Source organism: Bufo bufo, chromosome 1 (genome assembly GCF_905171765.1).
Source record: "Bufo bufo chromosome 1, aBufBuf1.1, whole genome shotgun sequence".
NCBI lineage: Eukaryota > Metazoa > Chordata > Amphibia > Anura > Bufonidae > Bufo > Bufo bufo.
The window spans coordinates 784,995,741-785,017,422 of record NC_053389.1 but is presented as its reverse complement, the minus strand read 5'-3'; the positions used below and the strand labels follow the sequence as shown (position 1 = coordinate 785,017,422).

At 41.8% G+C, this 21,682-nt stretch overlaps 2 protein-coding genes across 3 annotated transcripts in view; one reads left to right on the top strand and one right to left on the bottom strand.

Annotated features, from left to right (window-relative positions):
- Positions 1-8,453, top strand: part of SHFL (shiftless antiviral inhibitor of ribosomal frameshifting) — a 28,296-nt gene extending 19,843 nt beyond the window's left edge. Inside the window, exons 5-8 of the mRNA XM_040414907.1 lie at positions 532-687; positions 2,219-2,322; positions 7,086-7,234; positions 7,769-8,453. Coding sequence (XP_040270841.1) covers positions 532-687; positions 2,219-2,322; positions 7,086-7,234; positions 7,769-7,986 — 627 coding nt within the window. The 3' untranslated portion in view covers positions 7,987-8,453. The remainder of the gene's footprint in view (positions 1-531; positions 688-2,218; positions 2,323-7,085; positions 7,235-7,768) is intronic.
- A 1,064-nt stretch (positions 8,454-9,517) lies between these two features.
- ANGPTL6 (angiopoietin like 6) overlaps positions 9,518-21,682 on the bottom strand; it is a 51,860-nt gene continuing 39,695 nt past the window's right edge. For both annotated transcript variants that reach the window (XM_040414905.1, XM_040414904.1), the window contains exons 2-6: positions 14,771-15,403; positions 13,362-13,551; positions 12,983-13,176; positions 11,523-11,793; positions 9,518-11,238 (exon numbers count right to left, since the gene is read on the bottom strand). In XM_040414905.1, coding sequence (XP_040270839.1) covers positions 11,048-11,238; positions 11,523-11,793; positions 12,983-13,176; positions 13,362-13,551; positions 14,771-15,355 — 1,431 coding nt within the window. In that variant the 5' untranslated portion in view covers positions 15,356-15,403 and the 3' untranslated portion in view covers positions 9,518-11,047. The remainder of the gene's footprint in view (positions 11,239-11,522; positions 11,794-12,982; positions 13,177-13,361; positions 13,552-14,770; positions 15,404-21,682) is intronic.

Here is a 21,682-nt window from a genome sequence, read left to right as displayed (position 1 = left end):
CACTGTATTATTACTTTCAGATTCCGCAATCAGCTATGAACGCGGCATCTGAGGGGTACAATGACGGAGGGCGGCGCAATCGCTGCTCCCTGTCATTGCACCCACTACTTACAAAGAAATGCTCTTCATGACGAATTAATTTGTCACAAAGCAATTTTTTGGGTAAAAATTTGGCGAAGCAGCCTTATCGAAGTTTTGAATACTTTGCTCATCTCTAGTGATAATGTACTATTACAAGTGTATGGCCCGCCGCAATGTCATATTCCGTCTACCTTAATCTGAGATATATGGCGCTATCCAATACCTAAAATGAGTTGTGCCACCATTAAGTTCTATTTTAACATCATTCAGCAAGAAAAACTTTTTACAATGGTAATTTACTATCTGTACCAAAATGCCCCAGTTTTGAGATGTTTTCTTTACATCCGTGTGATAATATGCACGCCCACCCACCGAGGTGGTCGCACATGCTCAGTTCCATTCTTGAACAAGGGATCCTTTTAATTTACTGGTATAATAATATATTCCCAGAACCTGGCTGAAACATTAAATTGTTTGCCTCTGACTGAAGAAAATCTTAGGATGTTTAACAATGCCTCCGAAAACCGAATTCCCTCTAGTGACAGACAGTTCTCATGCAAAGACTGTGACAAGATGTGGTGGAGACGAGTTCCCGAGAGGAAGGAGGTGAGTGTTTCTTCTGCTTCCTCAGAGTCAAGGGTTTACGCGATTGAGGGTTGACCCGAAATCATGCTGGGACTTACTGCTGGTAGAGAGGGAGAGAGAGCTGCTTCATCCTCACCCCAAATTCAGAATTATTAACATATGAGGGTAGCTAATTTTCTGAAAGTCGATTGACATAAATTGCACAGCCAGAGTGCGGATAATTTTTGACTCAGCCTCGATGATTTTTTAGTCCTACTAGGGGACTTGTGTGAGCATAATTGATGAGATAGTTACAACAAACGTAAAGCAACCAGAGCAGCGGGGGTGAGCGGACTACTTTATCTAATGAGGCCATACATTACAACGTTGCAGTGTATTATGCCTGTCAGTGTGATAGCCTAATAGATGTACTAAGATGATAGGCCAACATCTCCCATCGGCAACCCACTCTCATGTCCCACTGGGGCATGATGTTTTGGCAGAGGCAGTGGCATAGTTTGCGTTGCCAGCTCCCAGGGCAAGCCATGCATTACACTTCCTAACCGGATGTCACGCTTATTTTTATAGAATAATATTATATCAAGACCAACGTTACCAATAACAACACTGTAGACTGCGAGACAAATAATACTGCCGAAGCCATGAATATGCATTACCCCCTCGTAGTGACGGAATATTATACCATATTGCTTCTAATACACTGTACAAATGCCGATATTACCATCAAACAGTTGCCATATAGTGGTAGATACGTCCTACACAAGGGCATATACAATGAAGGTAAATCCACCGAAAACTACTGTCCACAGCACAGGCCCCAATCTGTCATATCATCCACTTGCAGCCTGTAGGGGCTCCAATCAGAGGGTGGCTCCATCTGTCTAACCGTTTAGATACCACAGTCACTATTGACCGTGGTATCTGGAGGGGTTAAATGACCAGGATTGGCGTTCTGTCCAATCCTGGTCATTGCGGCCGGTGGCTAGCTGAGCTGGTGCGTGTGGGACGGGATCAGCTAATAACCCTGCTCTATACACCTCTCACGTTCCGCTGATGTGCTATTACATCAGTGGTTATAAAGGGGTTTCATTACCAATCCCCCTTTAGGCTCTATACTCCCAACCAGCACCGCTGAGAGTAGCACAAGTAATTCCCAGTGGGACTCTCAGTGGGACATGGGGCCTAAATCGGGATGGCTTCATAAGGAGGATTATTACTAAATGGAGTCTGCACAGAAGGCCCATTGGAATTTTACTATCACCAATCGCTGTGTAGACTCCATCCCTCACAGTAATAATCCTCCAATATTAAGCCTGTCCCAATCCTTGTTTAGACTCCATGAAGCCTCCTGCGAGCCCCATGGCTTGGGCAGCGGGCTTTGCACCTTATTATTCCCACTACTTTGAGGGGTACTTAGGACTTTGATCTCAATGTAGGAATAGCTACCAGAAAATGGCACCTGGAGAGGATTTGCCTTTTTGAGTTCCTCAGTCTGGTCCCCTATCGTTCATATCATGCTGTATGCTCAACGTTTTGTCTCCTTGTTTTTTAGGTGTCAAAATGTCACAGCTGTCGTCGAAAATTTGACCCTATTCCATATGACAAGATGTGGGGGATTGCGGAGTTCCACTGCCTTAACTGCAGACGCACGTTCAAGTAAGGCACTGAGGAGCTTCAGTGTTGCCTTCATTATACATGTGTTTGAGAGAGTCCATCGTTGAAGACCATTTCATTTTATCTAAATTGGTCCTAAATTCTGGCCTGACAGGTTCCTTAAGGGCCATTTTACACGGGCCGAGAATCCCGCAGATAATCGCTAATGAGCGCTCGTTAGCAGTTATCTGGCAGTGTAAATGTACCACTCGTTCATCGGGTGTGCGCTTACAAAACTGATCGTTTGCCGGCAGTAGAAGGTGCTGTGTAAACAACGAGTCTGTATGCAGATGAGCTATGGCATTAGTGATCGCTCCTCCCCATACTGTTGAGGAGATCGCTGCCTGAAAATGCAGAGGTCTCCTCCACCAGTGAGCAGGCACTTATAGGGAAGGAACGCTTCCTTCCCGACAATCTGCCGCCGTATCGTTCCATGTAAAGGGACCTTTAGTCTTTCTTTCTTTTCTAGAGGTCAGAGCACATTTTTATCAAAAAGAGAGCCCCAAATCTACTGCATTTCCTGATGCCGTTAATATTTAAGAAAAAAGATAACTTACTGGAAGAAGAGTCCTGGACTCTTATCCGGCGGCAGCGGCTGAATGCGCACTATGCTGATGAAGCCAAGGATGGCACTCACTTTACTGCCTATGTTACTAATGCCAAGTGAGGTCTACCGTCCTCAGCTTCATCATCGCAATGCGCATGCATCAGATGCCACTGGATAAGAGTCCTGGACTCTTCCTCTGGTAAAGTATGAATTTCATTTACTTTCGTTTGCGGAATCGGATGGGTTTGCTATGGGCAGCTTTGAGACCCTAAACCCCAGCTGCATAACGTCATGTTGGTGTTTAATGGTCCTAAACTACAGAAGGTGAAACCTGCCAAGAATAAAATTGAACTTAAAAAAAGATAAAATTAAAATGCAAATCCTGATTCGACATTTAATTTTCAACCCATGTAGAATTCATGGCAAAAATAAAAAGAAATACCTCCATTTGAATTTTCATTTCCAACTCCTGTGTGGGTAATATGTGTCTCCTATTGTAATTTCTCTCAGAAACTCTTGCAACCTAGTTCTAACCTGCAGCTGTGTGCGACCTGTTAGAATTTTTGCACAGAAGCAGAGCGTCCTCTAGTGGAATAAGGCCTCATGCACACAACCGTTCCGTTTTTTGCGGTCCGCAAACCGCGGATCCGCAAAAAAAACCGGAAGCCACCTGTGTGCTTTCAGCAATTTATGGAACGGGCGGCCCATTGTAGAAATGCCTATTCTTGTCCGCAAAACGGACAAGAATAGGACATGCTATATTTTTTTTGGGCGGGAACGAGGCAACGGATGCGGACAGCACACAGAGTGCTGTCCGCATCTTTTGCGGCCCCATTAAAGTGAATGGGTCTGCACCCGAGCTGCAAAAACTGCGGCTCGGATGCGGACCCGAAAAACGGTCGTGTGCATGAGGCCTAATAGACTTTTTACATGTTGACCCGCACCCACTAATTCTCATTTGAATGTTGGATAACTTCAAATTTAATATGAAATTGTGGAAAAAAAATTATAAAAAGGCAAAATTATAAATAAAATAGCCAGCAGGTGGCGCTTTTCATTTAAATTTTGGAAAATGCCTACATCTCAAACCCTCGTTTTAACTTTCATTTAAGTTTTTTCATTTGATTTTAAATTTTGACTATGGGGAGATTAAAAGGGCAAAAGGCTGATTAATTTTGAACGTATTTTTGGCACATATTACCCACGCTGGAGTTGGAAATGAAAATGAAAATGGAGGTATTTCATTAATTTTGGCATGGATTTTGCAGACACGGGTTGAAAATAAAATGTCAAATCCGGAATTGCGTTTTATTTTTGCTTTTCATTTCAGTTTTATTTTTGGCGGGTTTCACCAAACATACTAAACCAAGGGGACAGGTTCCCTTTAAGAGGCAACAAACAGTGTTAGAGATGTAATTTACATACTCCATATATGGTGGAACTGTGAAACAATTAAGAAATACTGTACTTTAGAGAGATAGCGAGCTCCTTGGAAGACATGGGCCTTCTGTCTTCATCTTTCTTACACACCTGTTACCTGCTGCTAAACTGGTAATACCTATCAATTGGTATGAGAGGTGTACTTTCTGTATTTTTCTATCGATTCCTTTTTACACGCTATAGGATGCATAACCCCAGCTTTATGTTTTATGGTATATCTATTGTCTAAGGAATGTAGAAAATGTATAAATAAAGTATACCATTAGCGCCACCACTAGGGAACGCATAAAAGCTTACAGTATACTTACAGAAAGGTAGTAGGGAGGAATCGAGCAACTATAGACCAGTGAGTCTGACATCAATAGTAGGCAAATTAATGGAAACCCTATTAAAGGATAGGATTGTGGAACATCTAAAATCCCATGGATTGCAAGATGAAAAACAACATGGGTTTACTTCAGGGAGATCATGTCAAACAAATCTTATAGATTTTTTTGACTGGGTGAATAAAATAATAGACGGTGGAGGTGCAGTAGACATCGCATATCTAGATTTTAGTAAGGCTTTTGACACTGTCCCACATAGAAGACTTATCAATAAACTGCAGTCATTGAGCATGGACTCCCATATTGTTGAGTGGATTAGGCAGTGGCTGAGTGACAGACAACAGAGGGTTGTAGTCAATGGAGAACATTCAAAACAAGGTAATGTTACCAGTGGGGTTCCACAGGGATCTGTACTGGGACCGATTTTGTTTAATATCTTCATAAGTGATATTGCAAAAGGCCTCGCTGGTAAGGTTTGTCTTTTTGCTGATGACACAAAGATATGTAACAGGGTTGATGTTCCTGGAGGGATACACCAAATGGAAAAGGATTTAGGAAAACTAGAAGAATGGTCAGAACTCTGGAAACTGAAATTTAATGTGGATAAGTGCAAGATAATGCACCTGGGGCGTAAAAACCCAAGGGCAGAATATAGAATATTTGACACAGTCCTGACCTCAGTATCTGAGGAAAGGGATTTAGGAGTAATTATTTCAGAAGACTTAAAGGTGGGAAGACAATGTAATAGAGCAGCACGAAATGCCAGCAGAATGCTTGGATGTATAGGGAGAGGTATAAGCAGTAGAAAGAGTGAAGTGCTTATGCCGCTGTACAGAACACTGGTGGGACCTCACTTGGAGTATTGTGCGCAGTACTGGAGGCCATATCTCCAGAAGGATATAGATACTCTAGAGAGAGTTCAGAGAAGAGCTACTAAACTAGTACATGGATTGCAGGATAAAACTTACCAGGAAAGGTTAAAGGACCTTAATATGTATAGCTTGGAAGAAAGAAGAGACAGAGGGGATATGATAGAAACTTTTAAATACATAAAGGGAATCAACTCGGTAAAGGAGGAGAGCATATTTAAAAGAAGAAAAACTACCACAAGAGGACACAGTTTTAAATTAGAGGGGCAAAGGTTTAAAAGTAATATAAGGAAGTATTACTTTACTGAGAGAGTAGTGGATGCATGGAATAGCCTTCCTGCAGAAGTGGCAGCTGCAAATACAGTGGAGGAGTTTAAGCATGCATGGGATAGGCATAAGGCCATCCTTCATATAAGATAGGGCCGGGGGCTATCCATAGTACTCAGTATATTGGGCAGACTAGATGGGCCAAATGGTTCTTATCTGCCGACACATTCTATGTTTCTATGTTATTTTGAGTTCAATTTATAAATAGTATACACAGTAAGCTTCAAAGCTCCCTCTAGTGGTGGCTGCAAGCAATCAAAAAATATAACCTTTAACTTTCTATTTTGGTGCTTTGGAGCTGTAAAGGCATATTAAGAAATGAATCAGTGCAGAATTGTGGTCCTAAAAATTACATAGTGCAAATCCACAACATCGACACATAGGAAAAACTTTGGCTGTTTGCTGCGGAGCCTCACCAAGTTCCTATCCACACAATATATAACTGACGCAGCCCAACAATCATTTAGTTCATTCAAAGAGCTTGCAGTGTGCGATAGTGGGGTGAATGAGTACTCTGGTTACCGAGCCCAGAAGGAGAACATAGATGCCGGCAGGCATGGACCCCCGAAATCAGATGGTGTGAGGATGATTTTCATCATCAAAAGGGTATCGCCATCTTAGGCACACAAGATATACCATAAAAACTTCTGGGACTCTCATCTATAGAAAGATCTGCCGATCCCTGTCTGCCAGTTGGGTTACACCAGGTACCAGCTGAGAAGTTATCACTGCTACAAAAGCTAGACTTGCTCAGTTGATGAAGACCCCAGTTCAGGGTCAAAACATGTCATTCAGCAAATAAAGTATTCTTCAACCACCCTTCTTGATGTATCTTTTGCCTTTGTGGATCAAGACTAGTGCCAGTAGAAGTTAGCACCAGAATCAGAAGATTGGCTACCTGTGTGTTGGGATTTGCCTAGTCTTGTTTTGATGGCTCTTTGTTCGAAGAAGGTATGTCACAAAACAAGTCATCTCAAGCTGGTTCCATGACCTTTTAATCTAGTAGCGCCCCCTGTGGAATCCATACCAGGAAAAATGTAGGTTGTTCTCAGAGTAACCAGTACTAGAAAAATGTATTCAGTGAAGTGACTGCTGAGAATATATAACAGTACCGCTATCCATGGCATCCACTCATGAGATTCCTTACATGTTGATATCTCTACAAAATTACAGATAGAATTTGACTGGTTTCTGGACTGACCATTTTCATCTTCAGTATGTCACTTTTTGTGCTTCAACCTCTTCTTACATTTGCAGGGGATTTTCACAAATGGGGCTTTCGTGCCCGTGTTACATGTGTGGCAATCCAGTCACACCTAATCGAATACTCCCTCCACGGAGGAATAATGGCCCACGAACCCGAAACCCTCACAGCTGCTTCGCTGAAAATTGTTATAATCGAAGAGGTAAAAATATGGTTCTTTACTGTAACATTATAATTATTTACAGTACATATAACATACTAATGCTGACCTTCTTTATATGGTAAGAAAACAATAGTAGAAAACTGAATAAAAAATCTGTAAAATGATAAAATAAGTCACACTCTCCTTACCAATCCCCTACTGCTCTTGTTCCCCCACTTGGCCAGAAAGGAGAGCCCGGTGGAGGACCATGACGCATAGGAAACAAAGCCGTGGAGATCAATGAGATTTGACTTCCTTTGTTATTTTACACCGTTGTGAGGCGCTTTAAAAAAAATTCAGGTGGTCAGACTCAGATATCCCGTTCAGCTGCCAAGAACGGAAGCATTATGTCCTGACTTCAAAACAAGTGCGGTGACTGAAAAACCATAGCTAGGACTGTGGTCTTTGGTGTCATCTGGGATTGAAGATGCTATGTATAGTGACATACCATTAAAATAACATAAGGTATTAGTGAGAAAGCTTCTTCTCCATCCATAATTGTTTGGACTTTGACCTCTTTCTGTCTTCTCACAGAGCCCTACATTCCTGGCCACCAGTGTATCCATCCCCGGAGCAGGGCCAGAAATAACTCTCCCAAAGTCCTATATGCCAGCATGCTGCACCTGAGCACAGGATCCACGGTGGCTACATGCCTCAGCCAGGGCAGCCTGACCCAGTGTGATCTCGATGATCTCATTCTGGATGACATACGGGAGTCTGACGAAGACGGGAGTGACAGTAACGACAGCTAGAATCGAGATGCAATGTCCAAGTGCCATCAGGAATTTCCATATGCACCGTAGAGCCCTCTCCTGGGACATATGTCACGTCACCTAAAAGCATCTACATTCCTATTTTCAAAGGAATGACAATTCCCAATATATACTTGATGTTGGAACTACTCCTTTTTTCAAGAAGGAATTTTCTAATAATAAAGCAGGGAAGCCAGTGGGTCCTTCAAGGGGTTTCTAGTTGTTGGCATATCACTAGGATTGATGAGAATCTGACTGCTTGCTAGAGTAAAGGGTCTTCTACGGGGAAGAGCGGCCACTTCCTTCTTGTGACTGGTGAGGACCAATGCAGTCAGAAGCCCACCAATCACTAAAGGATGGCATATTGCCCAGATGTGCCATCACTTGATATGACCTGAATACCCTCGCCAACAGAGTTGTTGTTGTATGATGGCCTGTGCTTGCCACTATAAGCAGAATACAGGCTGCTATTAACAGCAACCCGCATTCTGCTGATGGATTTAAAAGGCAAGGACGAGTCATTGTAATTTTTCTGCACCCTAAGGGCTCTTTTACGCAACGAGTTTTCCATAATTTTTCACGCATCATCTCTGTGTTCAGCAAAAATCTCAGCATGGTCTCTACTGTGCGTTTTTCGCGCAGCTCTGGCTCTATAGAAGTGAATGGGGCTTGCGTGAAAAACGGATTGCATTCCGGATGCAGTGTATTTTTCACTGATGGTTGCTAGGAGATATAAGTTGTTATTCTTCAGTTTTACGCATACAATTCGGATACCTGTACACACTGAACGCAATCGCAGAAAAAAAGTGATTGAACTTGCGTGTCGAAACCATCAGTTTATTCCTGAAAGGATCCTGACACAATCTGTATCTCGTGTGAAAGTGACCTTATGTTCCTTCTATTAAAAGGAGTAGTCCAGCACAAATAGATATAGATATATAGCGTGCAGATGTGTCTTTTCTTACCTTTCCTCTCGGCTCGAGATGTCCTTTGGTGAGTGGAGTAAGTTGACCAGCTTTGGATTGGAAAAAAAAAACAAAAAACTTTGCAAACAGAGTATTGCAGAAGATTTATTTTAAAGCTGGTCTTCTCGCATCTGTCTTCCCTAGGTATCGTGAGCCATGAGGAATGTTAAGGAAGGAGATATCTGATATGTAATTGTTACTTATGCAATCCCCCAATTGTGAAGGCTCAAACTAAATTGCCTTCAATCAGTGCCTTATTCGTGTGGCTCAGGACTGTGTAGATGAGCGATCCCTTCCTCGGGGTGAACTTACCTCCATTGCCGCTTTTCTTGTTCCTGTGTTTTCACATTTCAGTGTCCGTTGCCATTTCTGTTTCTAGAAATGAAATGTTCTACTGTTTTCCAAATATTTTTGTTAATATTAAATATGTTTTACAGCAAATGTGTTTTAGTGTTTTTACTATGACAACATGGGCATGCTCCAGACTCCACCCCATCACCGGGTAATAAGCAAGGGAGGGACACAGACAACACACGGTATCCAATGAAATCTCCTCATTTCGATAGTATGTATATTTGGCACATGGGTATTTATTAGTATTCATGATCAGAATATAGGAAACCAATGTCATTGGTGGTATAACGAAACCAAGATTTCAGAAAAAAATTGTATACTGCATCTAAAAAGAGAACGCCCCTGATAAGCATGCTGTAAAAATAGCAATCAAAAACGATCTTCCTTTGGCGAGGTGTTGAGATGTTGACGTTTCATTTACTTCTCTGTACGTGGAAGTTAGATTCTGGCTGGTTGCTGTCAGACCCAGTGTCCCTATTGTAACATTGAGGTGCCAAACATGAGGACAAGAAGTGTTATCAAAGGGAAATAGACAATGAAATCTCCTTATTTCGATATTATGTATATTTGGCTCACAGGTATTTATATGTATTCATGATCAGGATGCAGGAAACCATTAGGTGGTATAACGAAACCAAGATTTCCGGAAAAAGTGGTATGCTGCATCTAAAAAGAGAACGCCCCTTAAAAGCATGCTGTAAAAATAGCAATAGGGCCAACCATAACTTTTTTATTTTTTATTTACTACTCTGTGCTTGGAAGTTAGATTCTGGCTGGTTGCTGTCAGACCCAGTGTCCCTATCATAACACTGAGGTGCCAAATATAAGGACAATAAGTGTTCTTGTGGAGACATAGACAACCAAAGTAAAATTTATAAGCATTTAAAGGTTAAAAAAAAGTAAAATTGAGACAGAGTGCAACCTTATAATAGTCCTGCTTCTGCCTCTTTACTCTGATCTTGGAGCTTGTTCTTGTGAGAGCTACATGAGAACATGTCCACAATGTCAGATATAGGTGCAGATGCACTCATGGTGTAGAATAGCTGGTTCTGCACTTACTAGAGTATGTCCTGTGAGAGGCGCTCTTACACTTAAAATGACCTTATTTTGGATAAATATGTCAGTAAAGAGATATGTCTAAAGATAGATTTATCCCCAGGCTGGTGGGCACAATATAGGAGTATACATAGAAATCATGGGGACAAAAAGGTTTTAGCACACAAAAAGGGATTCTTCTCAGTAAGAGCACTAAGACTATTGGACTCTCTTCTTGGGATGTGCTGATGGTCACTTCATTAAAACAATTTTAAAGCAGTTTAACAATTAAATTATTTGTACTAGAGTGCTTGTGTAGAAAACCGAGTCGGTACTTGATCTTCATAGCATAGGATAATCTATGCCACAGGGTCTTTCTTCTTCTGGATCAACAATAACAGTGGTACTTAATGAACATGTCCTATTTCAACCCTACTAAACAATAGGTCTGTCTCCAGTTATGAATGGCACTCCAAGAGCACTAAAAGAACATTCTGATAAAAATATCATCAATACAAAGTTTAAATAGAATTAGATATTCTCCAAAACAAAGAGTGATCCCTCCAATATCTTTAATTCATAGCGTAGATAGACTAACGACGTGGAGGAGTCAAGATGTTTTTTTCGTGTCTCCATCTGGATTGCTGGTAAGAAAATGAAGGGTTAAACTTCATAGGTTGGTATTTCTCAGGTAGGTTACCAAGAGGTCACTGTTTGTTGGGTTTTACAAGCATTGAGACCTTCTTTAGAGAGTAAGCTCCACCACGAAACTCAGCCCAGTAGACTCCATCCTGGTAGCGGCTACGGTAATGACCACCACGGTACCATACCCCATTCAGGTTGGAATGGGCACACATATTATACCACCATCCTCCTTTCTGGAAATGGGCACAGTTACCTTCAAGAAGATTAAATGAAAGCAGTGGTTAGAAATTAACCGAAATTCCTTGGGCAAAAAATTTGTTTTTAAGTTGACCTTATAATTTGGAAAGTTTCACTCCATCTATAAATTTATATATGAATGGTTATATTCCCATATATATATCATGCTTTGTCATCCTGTCAAAGTGTAGGCTACTTGAAAAGGCCAAACCAAGACTAAAACTTTTTGTACTTCCAATTCTGGGGCTTTCACGATAAGTAGAAACATTTTTTCAACCAAATTTCTGCCATGTTCCTCACCTGAGTATGAGTCCCGATCTTTGTCCAAAGTGCTAAACTGTTTATCATTGTGCCAGGAGAGGGAGTCTCCAGCTGTACCACGATATTGCCCTAGTCGCAACCGGTAGAAGTCGCTCTCTGGTTCCACACGAAACTGGTCATACTCTGCACTAACTTGTCTACCTTGCCAGTCATCCATGAGGATAAGAAGTTTGTAGTTTCCTTGTTTGGTCAACCAGTAAATGTTCTCAAGACCCAACCAATATTCGTTGTCAAAATTACCAAATCCATGCTGTAGAAATAATGAAGGGAATAGAAAAATAAGGAAAGGAAATATAAATATCAAAATAGTCGCAAGAGTGAATGTAGAGTAGATGTTGGGACTTCCTAAGATCAGCTACAACCACATGATGAACTAAGGGCCCTTTTACATGGACCAAAGATGGAGGCAGTTATTGGGAATGCTATTTCCTACGAACACTTGTTCCTAATAATTGATCTATGTAAATGTGCTGCCAATCACCTTGTTAATTGCATGGTCACATCTTTTAGGCAGCACCAAAAATCCTTGTCTCTCGGGGGCATATCGCCTTGTGTAAACAGGGATGTCATACTTACAAACAAGGAAATTGGGGATGAACGATCGTTGAAATGATTGTCCATCACCATACAACAGCAATGATTGCTGCATGTAAATGCAGCTATGGGGTGGGCCATAATCAGGAATGAACTTCCTCATTCCTGATCATTGCTGCTCTGAAGGGCCTTGTATAAGGGCCATTACTGTACCTCATTGTTGTAATGCACAGTGGTTCTCTTGGACCACTCTCTGAAGCAGCACTTCTCTGGCTAATATAAGTTTAGGTCAGTGAACCCTATCATTCCCTCTGCAGGGCTTCCTACAAGTTGGTTCCATGCGCCTTCATTAGCAGCCGTGTTTAGGATGGGAACACTTTACAATCCATGGAGCAGACTGTACTAACAAGGGGGTGGCACTTCAAAGAAAAAGACATCAGCGCTGAGATGCTAACAGTATATTGGTAATATGGCACATGCTATTTACAGCACATTTGTAGAAATAAACAGTAACCGGGATCCTATTTAAGAACTATAGACATCATGATTATTGTTAATGAACATCATAAAACCTAAGTCTGCATTAATGGCTCATATACTATGGTCACCTTAAAGGCTCATCCTGAAAGACCTCCATGTCCTTATGTACAACTCTGTCAGATGCCGTAGGTATGGATCTATTCTGTCCTAGATGCAATACTTCTAGGACGGAATACATCTGTAGATACAGAATCCAGATAGAACATGCCACCTTTTTTCTGTTGGATTCGTATGAAATTCAATAGCAAAAAAACTCCAAATGAAATTGCATACACTTTAATCGGCACCATACTATGACTCCCCAAAACTCGGAGATAATAATATAAAAAAAATATATATATCTTCAAGAGTGAAGTTGCTCTTACTTTATAGTTATGCCAGGTTTTAAAGAAGTTGGTTGATCCATCCTGTCGTCTTTGAATCACCGTCCACCCACCTCCATTGTTCTCTTGGTCACACCAGGCCTGCATGATTTGGTTGCTGTTGTGTGGTTTCAGAAGATAGATACCACTTGACTTCTGACCTGCTAAAAAGGCTTCAGAGCAATCCATCCATGGTCCTGTTCGAGAAGACAACAATGGATCAATATTGACCAATGGGATTCCCCAACCTGGTCATATAATGTAAATGTATGTAATTAAAATATTACAGTTGGGTCTATTTTAAAAATTCTAAGATTACTATATTGTTTATCTTGTTTAATTTTCTGTCTATTTGTTATAATTGTCCACATAACTAAGGCACCTTCTGATTGGGAGGCCTCGGATTGGATAACCGGGGTTTTGGAGGTTGTCTTTGTTGCTTGTGTTGGGAGTATTTCTTTCCTCTGTGCGGCTCCATCTGTCTGCTCCCCATGAGTATCATGATTTTGTTTATTTTTCCCTTCTGAAGAGTTGCTCAAAGCCTCAATTGTTGACTGTGAATAGGATGGCGCCTGGAAAATAAATCACCTGATATGTACAGAGCAGTTCCCCTAAAACAAAGAAACAAGTCTTGTAATATTCTGAATCTAAATTACCTTTGTCTCAGATGCTTGGTGACAACCAATCATAGTGGTTTGTAAAGGCTTATGGTTGTCACTTTGCTTTATATAGAGTCAAAACAGCCCATTGATCCCCACTGTTATGCAGAACGACATTCCTCCTGCTCCATTCAATGGGGTCACTTGGCAGGAAACACCCAACTCTCCCCCGGACCTAATGAGATTCATGGGACCCAGTTTTCCCACTAGGTGGGAGTTCCCAGAAGTGAGACAATTACCTATCAAATATTTATGGCATATGCTGAGGTTAAACCATAAATAGTATATGACCCATGGCAGCTTGAGAAACAATTGGGAAACAACGACCCATTTCAGGATGAAAGGAAACTCTCGTAATAATCAGAATTTCCGTTTTTAATCACTCATTAGGGAGTCATTCAGCTTCCCTAGTAAATTGTTATTTAGCAACCCCATTATTGAATGCTCTTGGTTTGGCACACCAAATGACCAAAGGATCTTCTGATGGTCCATGAACTAAAGAATCACCCTATTATTTAAGCAAAAAGGATGGTAAAGTGCATTGCCAAGTGCCCACGCTCTTGGTTTGGCCCACCAAATGACCAAAGGATCTTCTGATGGGTCAGTGATCTTAAAGACAATGGCACAACAGGAACCATAAAGTCCAGGAGCATGTCTTGAAGCTCTTAGTTCCCAATGCAAAATCTGCAACAGAGACCCCACTTATGGTCCCATTTATAATACTGATATGTTCTTATTTTAGGCTCCCTCAAACACAAGAGAACGAGTGCAACTGGTATATCTACCCTTCTAATATCTACACCCCCTATAGATCTATACACACCTGTTTGTTCACTTCAAATTTATAATGCTTTAACTGTATACTGGCATCTTTTTGACACAGAACATACAAGAAGATCTATGATCTTGGAGAATAATTCTCTGTACTAATGATTGTAGACCTCTGAATCTCATTACTTCTTTTGTCGAGTTCTGCTAGGGTACTCTTATGGAAAAACTAATGAGGGCCATGTCAACCAAAAGTTGCTGGAGATCAAAGAACACACACATTCTGTAGGTCTTGCTCAAGTGTCTACAAGTTGTTGTTGTTTATGGGAATAACACACTATTAGCTAATATTAAGTGTCCTTACCTGGTCAACGTGACGTCTACCAAGGCTTTGTTGACACTGCTCTTCTAAACGTGCAATGATAAGACTCTGGTTGTTGACCAATGAAGTTAGGAAATTATACTTTTCTTGGAGATCTCGGTATTTAGAAGCTAAGATTGGGATTTCGGAGATAGCATTGACTACTTTATCTTCTCCCTGAAACACTTCTTTTGAGTCATTCTTCTTCTGAAGAACCTCATGGAGGAACTGCACATGCAAGTGACTGAGACGGGAATCCATATTCCTGCTCTCTCTTCGGAGATGGTCCATCTCATTGGCTACTTCATGGTCCACGTCTACCAGCCTTTTAATTTTCTCAATCTCAGTTTGTTGACGGCTAAGTTCCTGTTTTAACTCCTCAACTTCGCTTCTGTTCACTCCAAACGCTTCAGGAAACTTAGCTGTGCTGACGCAAACAGCTCCAGTGATTTTCTGATGCGGCACCACAAATGTATAGGTGCATTTACCTTGGCTTCCTCTGTTGTTCAGATTAACATATTCGCTTGTTATCTGTGGTTGGCAAAGGCTTGGCAGCAGTGTAATCCATATGACTGAATATAAGCTCATTGTAAGCTTAATTTAGGAGCCGCAAGTCCAGACCTCACAATGTATATCCTGGAATGGAAAACAGAGTAATTACAGTCATAGTTAATGTTAATCTCATGAGTGCTATGTCATCACAGAGGTATTTACCCTCATCAAGGCACAACACAATAGCGCACATGCAGTAGCTTCTACAAGAGCCTTTAGTTAGATTTGACTATTGATAGCTGTTTTGGCCATATGGGTTTTATAAGACTACAGACACTAGCAGTGACCAGTCATTGGCTGAGCAGCCACATATCCAGGGTCAAGAGGAATCAAGAAGTAGAGACCAACAGGGGACCTGGAAAGCAATAGAATGAGAGAGTCGGGGAAAGTCTTTCTGACTTAGGGTTGTTTCACACTGCCGTAAGGCTGCTCTGGCAGAAAACAGTCTGCCAGAGCTATCTGGATCCGGCATCACCGGATGTTACTGAATTGCCCGTTGGCCCCATTGACTATAATGGGGTCCGGCGGAGATCCAGCCACTACCAAGAAAATATGCTGGGATTTAGCCGGACAAATACCACTGCGTGCGGTAAACTGTTCTCGGTTGGAACAGCCTGCCAGAACTAATGCCGGCAGTGTGAAAGAGGCCTTAAAAAATAAATAAAAAAACAGCTGACAACGCCTGCCTTTGTCAATGAAACTATGTGTTTGTCGGCTTTCAGGTTGATTGCTGGGGTAAATCATTGACAATCTGGACAGTCAAGAGATCTGAAGGAGGACCACCAGGGTCAAATTTAGAAGTGTGTCACCAGTATATTCTCTTCTGAAGGGGTCACTTCTGGATATGATCACTCATAGGGCTGGAACCTATGGCATGGCAGCTAGAGTCTGTAGCTTTTGGATTGACCAGTGTTACTTAGGGAACTGTGTAACAGTGTAATGTGGGCAACGTATGGTATATTTCATTATAGATTCGACAATCGATCATATAATTTATCCAATTTGAATTTAATTTCTATGACAACCTCTGTTTTTATCAATAAAAAAGTTGTCAAAGTTCCGACCATTTTACTACTCATTAAAGATTATTTATTAAAACCGTTGTAAAGAAGAACTGGCTTAGTTGCCCTTAGCAGCCAATCAGATTCCACCTTTAATTTTTAAAGGAGCTGTGAAAAATGAAAGGTGAAATCTGATTGGTTGCTAAGGGCAAAGAGGCCAGTTTTCCTTTAAAGCAATTTTGGTAAATCTCGACCTATGTCCAGACCTTTTATGATATACACTATGACTTAACTTCCATATTTCTACATTCAGAGGTAACCAAGCAGTCTGGCGTGTTAAAGGTTAAGCTTAGACGGTCTTACAGAAAAAATAAAAAAAGGACCCAAATATTTTAAGAATGCAGTATTTTTAATTATAGTACCAATTACCCAAAATACCGCATTCCTAGAAACCCACTCTCAAAGTCAATCATCTTTTTGCAGCTTGGATGCGGACCCGTTCACTTCAATGGGGCCGCAAAAAATGCGGACAGCATTCCGTGTGCTGCCCGCATCCATTTCTCCGTTCCGTGGCCACGCAAAAAAAAATATAACCTGTCCTATTCTTGTCCGTTTTGCGGACAAGAATAGGCAGTTACATCAATGGCTGTCCGTGCCGTTCCGCAAATTGCGGAACGCACACAGACGCCATCCGTGTTTTGTGGATCCGCAATTTGCGGACCGCAAAACACACAGCGGTCGTGTGCATGAGGCCTTACACTGAATTATTTGCAGTGTCTGATATCTGGCAGCCTGGGGAGACAATTACTCTTCTAGGGGTTGTATGGAAGTCGGAAATATGGCGGCTTTCTCTCTGAAACAGTACCGCACCTGTCTATGGGTTCTAACAATAATCTTCAAGAAGTGAAAAACCAGCGGCACTCACCAAATCTCGTTGCAGCTTTATTATTTCACATTAAAAACAGGATGGATGGGGGTACAGCACAGTGAAAGGCAACAGCCGTTTCGCGCTTCCTCAGGCCTCAACGTGATGACGCCGACGTGCTCACGTAATATACGCTCACGTCGGCGGCATATCCATGACAACCATAGACAGCTCAATAAAACAATATAAATAACATAAAAGATTACACAAATACCGCAAGATCATTCTTCTCATTTAGACCTAAAGGACCCATTGCGTTTTTTTTTTTGATAATCCAAGAAGCTTCTTTTTGTAACAGGATGCGGTTCCTGTCCCCTCCACGATCTGGGGCTTGCACCACCTCTATTCCTGCGTATGTTAATATATCACTTTTTCCTTCATGCTCCTCATGTATATGCTCAATCAGTCTTGGTGATCCTATACCTGCCTCTATGGACCTCCTGTACTCCCGAAATCTTACATATAGGCATCTAATGGTTTTTCCTAGATAAAATCGTCCGCAAGGGAAAAACATAACATACACTACAAACTGTGTCCTACAGGAAATGAAGTGTTTCACCACATGGTGGTCAAGTCCTCCAATTTTTAGGTACTTACTCCTACACATGAATCTACACGTTGAACAGTGTCCACAACTAAAATTACCCTTGGAGATATATTTCTCCAACCAATTAGAACTCTTCTCTTGGAAGCGGCTCCTCACTACACAATCCCTAATGGTTTTACTTCTTCTAAAACTAATAATATGGTCATTCTGTGTTTTTTTCGTTCCGGGACTCATCCTGTGTCTATGGGTTCTGCCTGATTTTGCAGGTCAGCTCCATTTAAAGGGAGTCTGTCACCTACTTTGAGCATTTAATGGGGTTGTCTCATCATGGACAATGGGGGCATATCGCTAGGATATGCCCCCATTGTCTAATAGGTGCTGATCCCACCGCTGGGACCTCACCTGCACCTATATCGAGAACGGAGCTAGCGGCTGGAGGACTACGGTCCGGCCACCACCAAGTCGGCTCCCCATAGAAGTGAATGGGAGCGTACCTCACATGCACGGCCTCGCATGCGCGGCCACCGCTACCATTAATTTCTATGGGGCTGACGGAAATAGCCGAGCCAGCGCTCGGCTATTTTCGCCTGCCCCTTAGAAAATGAATGGAGGTCGGCTGCGCATGTTCAGTGCTCCCTCCTTCACTTGCGGGGCTCCGTTCTCGATATAGGTGCGGATCCCAGCGGTGGGACCCACACCTATAAGACAATGGGGGAATATCCTTGTGATATTCCCCCATTGTCCATGATGAGACAACCCTTTTCAGAGCGCCCATATCACCTTATAGCACAGTTCCTCAACATAAAAATAGTACCTGTATTGTGTCTTTCCCCGTCCAGAAGCTGAAAAACACTTTATAAAGATATGCAAATTAGGTCCCGCAAGTGCCCAGGGGCAGCGTCAAGGTAGCAAGTGCCCAGGTCCCTCTCCGATGTGCCGGCATAACCGCTCCCCTTGCAGTCCCCTTGCCCACCCACTCTCCTACTTCGTCCTCCTCTGGCTCGTAAATCTTGCGTGAGTGCTGGTCGCAGCCGGGCCCACGCCGGTCTTATCAAAGCTCCATAGCTGGCGGAGGATCTGCCGAAGTTATGAAGAGGCGCCGGCCTTTCCATAACTTTGGCACATCCAGCACCAGTTTTAAATGTAAGACAGCTTCCGAGCTGTCTTACATTTAGACCTTTTTCTACGCCTAAACAAGGCGTAGAAAATGGTAAATTAGACGGGCCCCTTCCCCGCCCTCGCCACTCCCACAATTTTAGACCTGGCGTGAGCGGGAAGAAGTTGCAGATAGCGGCGCAACTAACTGCTGCAGCCAGTTTTGGCTTAAATTTTTTTTTGTTTTTCATTCCTTTCTACTGAGAGCCATCACTTTTTTTTATTTTTATTTTGACGTAGTCATATGAGGGCTTGTTGTTTGCAGAGCTGTATTTCCAAGTGCCACTATCATAGGGTACATATAATGTACTGAAAAAATATAACTTTTTTTCCTTAATCATTTTTTATTTATATATGCATAATAAATGTTTGGGGATGGCAAAAACATCAGTTAAAAAATTTGGGATGCTTAGGTCTTTAGGTTTTGCTTACTATGTGTAATAAATGCTTTTTTCTGTGGCTCAGTAGGATTATGGAAATACCAGATTTATATAGTTTTTATGTTACTACTTTTTTATGTTACTACTAGTTTTTGTGCCACCCTATTCTGAGAGCCGTAATTTCTTTATTTATTTCTGTCTAAGGAGCTGTGTGTGGACTTGTTTCTTGCAGGACGAATTGAGGATTTCATTGGTACCATTTTGGGGAACATATGACTTTTTGATCATGTTTTGTTCCAATTTTTGGAAGGGAGGAACAAAAACAGCAGTTGTAATATTGTTTTTGTTTTTACGACATTCACCTTCATTATTTTATAGGTTGTGTCAATTATGTGAACTTTTTCTCTTTATATTTTCTGATATGATTATTGATTAAGCATTTTTAATTGGAAAAATCTTTTTTGTTTTTATTTTTTAGGCATAATTTTAAACCTCTTATTATACTCTATTTTACATTTTTTAGGCCTGCTAGTGGACATGTCTGTGCGATCACTTGATGATATACTACACAATGGCCCTGTATTGTACCCGTCATCACAACACTTAGGCCTCTTTCACACGGGCGTCCCGGATTTGCTCCGGATGCGTTGAGTGTGCATTGCGGGAAACCCGTGCGAGTGCGCTCGCAATTTCAGTCAGTTTTGACTGCGATTGCGTTGTTCAGTTTTTATCGTGCGGGTGCAATGCGTTTTGCACGAGCGTGATAAAAAACTGAATGTGGTACCCAGACCCGAACCCGGACTTCTTCACAGAAGTTCGGGTTTGGGTTAGGTGTTCTGTAGATTTTATTATTTTCCCTTATAACATGGTTATAAGGGAAAATAATAGCATTCTTAATACAGAATGCTTACTAAAATGTCGATTGAGGGGTTAAAAAATAAAAAATAAATTACTCACCTCATCCACTTGATCGCGCAGCCGGCATCGTCTTCTTTCTTCTTCTTTCAGGACCTGCAAAAGGACCTTTGATGATGTAATCCTCCTATCTTCATTCAGCAGGACCTGCACTGACGTCACCATGTGGGGAGCGCAATTAAGTCATCAAAGGTCCTTTTGCAGGTCCTGAAAGAAGAAGAAAGACGACGATGCCGGCTGCACGATCAAGTGGATGAGGTGAGTTAATTTTTTTTATTTTTTAACCCCTCAATCGACATTTTAGCAAGCATTCTGTATTAAGAATGCTATTATTTTCCCTTATAGCCATGTTATAAGGGAAAATAATACAGTGAATTTACTTTAATAGGGTCCGGGGTTGCTCATCCCTATCATCTCCTAGCAACCATGCGTGAAAATCGCACTGCACTTGCTTGCGATTTTCACGCAGCCCCATTTATTTCAATGGGGCCTGCGTTGCGTGAGAAACACAGAATATAGAGCTTGCTGCGATTTTCGCGCAACGCACAAGTGATCACCGCTCATGTGCACAGCCCCATTGAAGTGAATGGGTCCGGATTCAGTGCGGGTGCAATGCGTCAGGTGAACGCATTGCACCCGCGTGGAAAACTCGCCCGTGTGAAAGGGGCCTTAGGTCTAATAGACGTACAAGGATTTTTGTGGGAAATCTACTGGCAGAATTGCGTCATCTTTTACTTTACTGATAATGGTACAAAAATCAAATGTATGCCCCGAGGTGTAATGTAAAGTCATAGCACTGAACAAACAATATATTTTATTAGAGGATGGGGGTCTAATACTTACTTGGTTTACTTCCATCTTTGACCACCAGTGAAGTTGCACTTGGCACAGAGGGGAATATATTGCACGGGTTAACCCTCCATATAGCAGAAGCTGATTTTTACGTATGAAGTCCTCAACTTGTACCATTCCCCCTACATATAATACAGTATCTAGAATGAACCCCCTGTATACACACGGCTGCACCCTACATCACAAATGCTGCCCCCCCCCCCCCCCCCATCTATACCCAGGAGACAAAGAAGAAAAGTGAAGCAAAAATAAGAAAAAAAATTCTGCTGACGAGCGGAAATCAAGCAGAAACCTCAAAATTCAGGCCTTGGCAGATACAGCATGTGGTTACTAATATCAGGTTGCAGGCACAATTCAGCTCCATGTCTGGTGAGATGTTTTCAGGAGTTAATAGGAGAAGGGTGTGTGTATATATATATATATATATATATATATGCAGGTTTGTAAGCAGGGGACTAAGAGGCAACCATCCTCTAGCTTAGCGCCCTCGTTCAAGTAGTTATCTATGATAATATTATGTACAATCCTATAGTGGAGGCAGACAATTTGTGGCTTAAACCCACATCCTTAAACTTAGTGCAGCGTCCC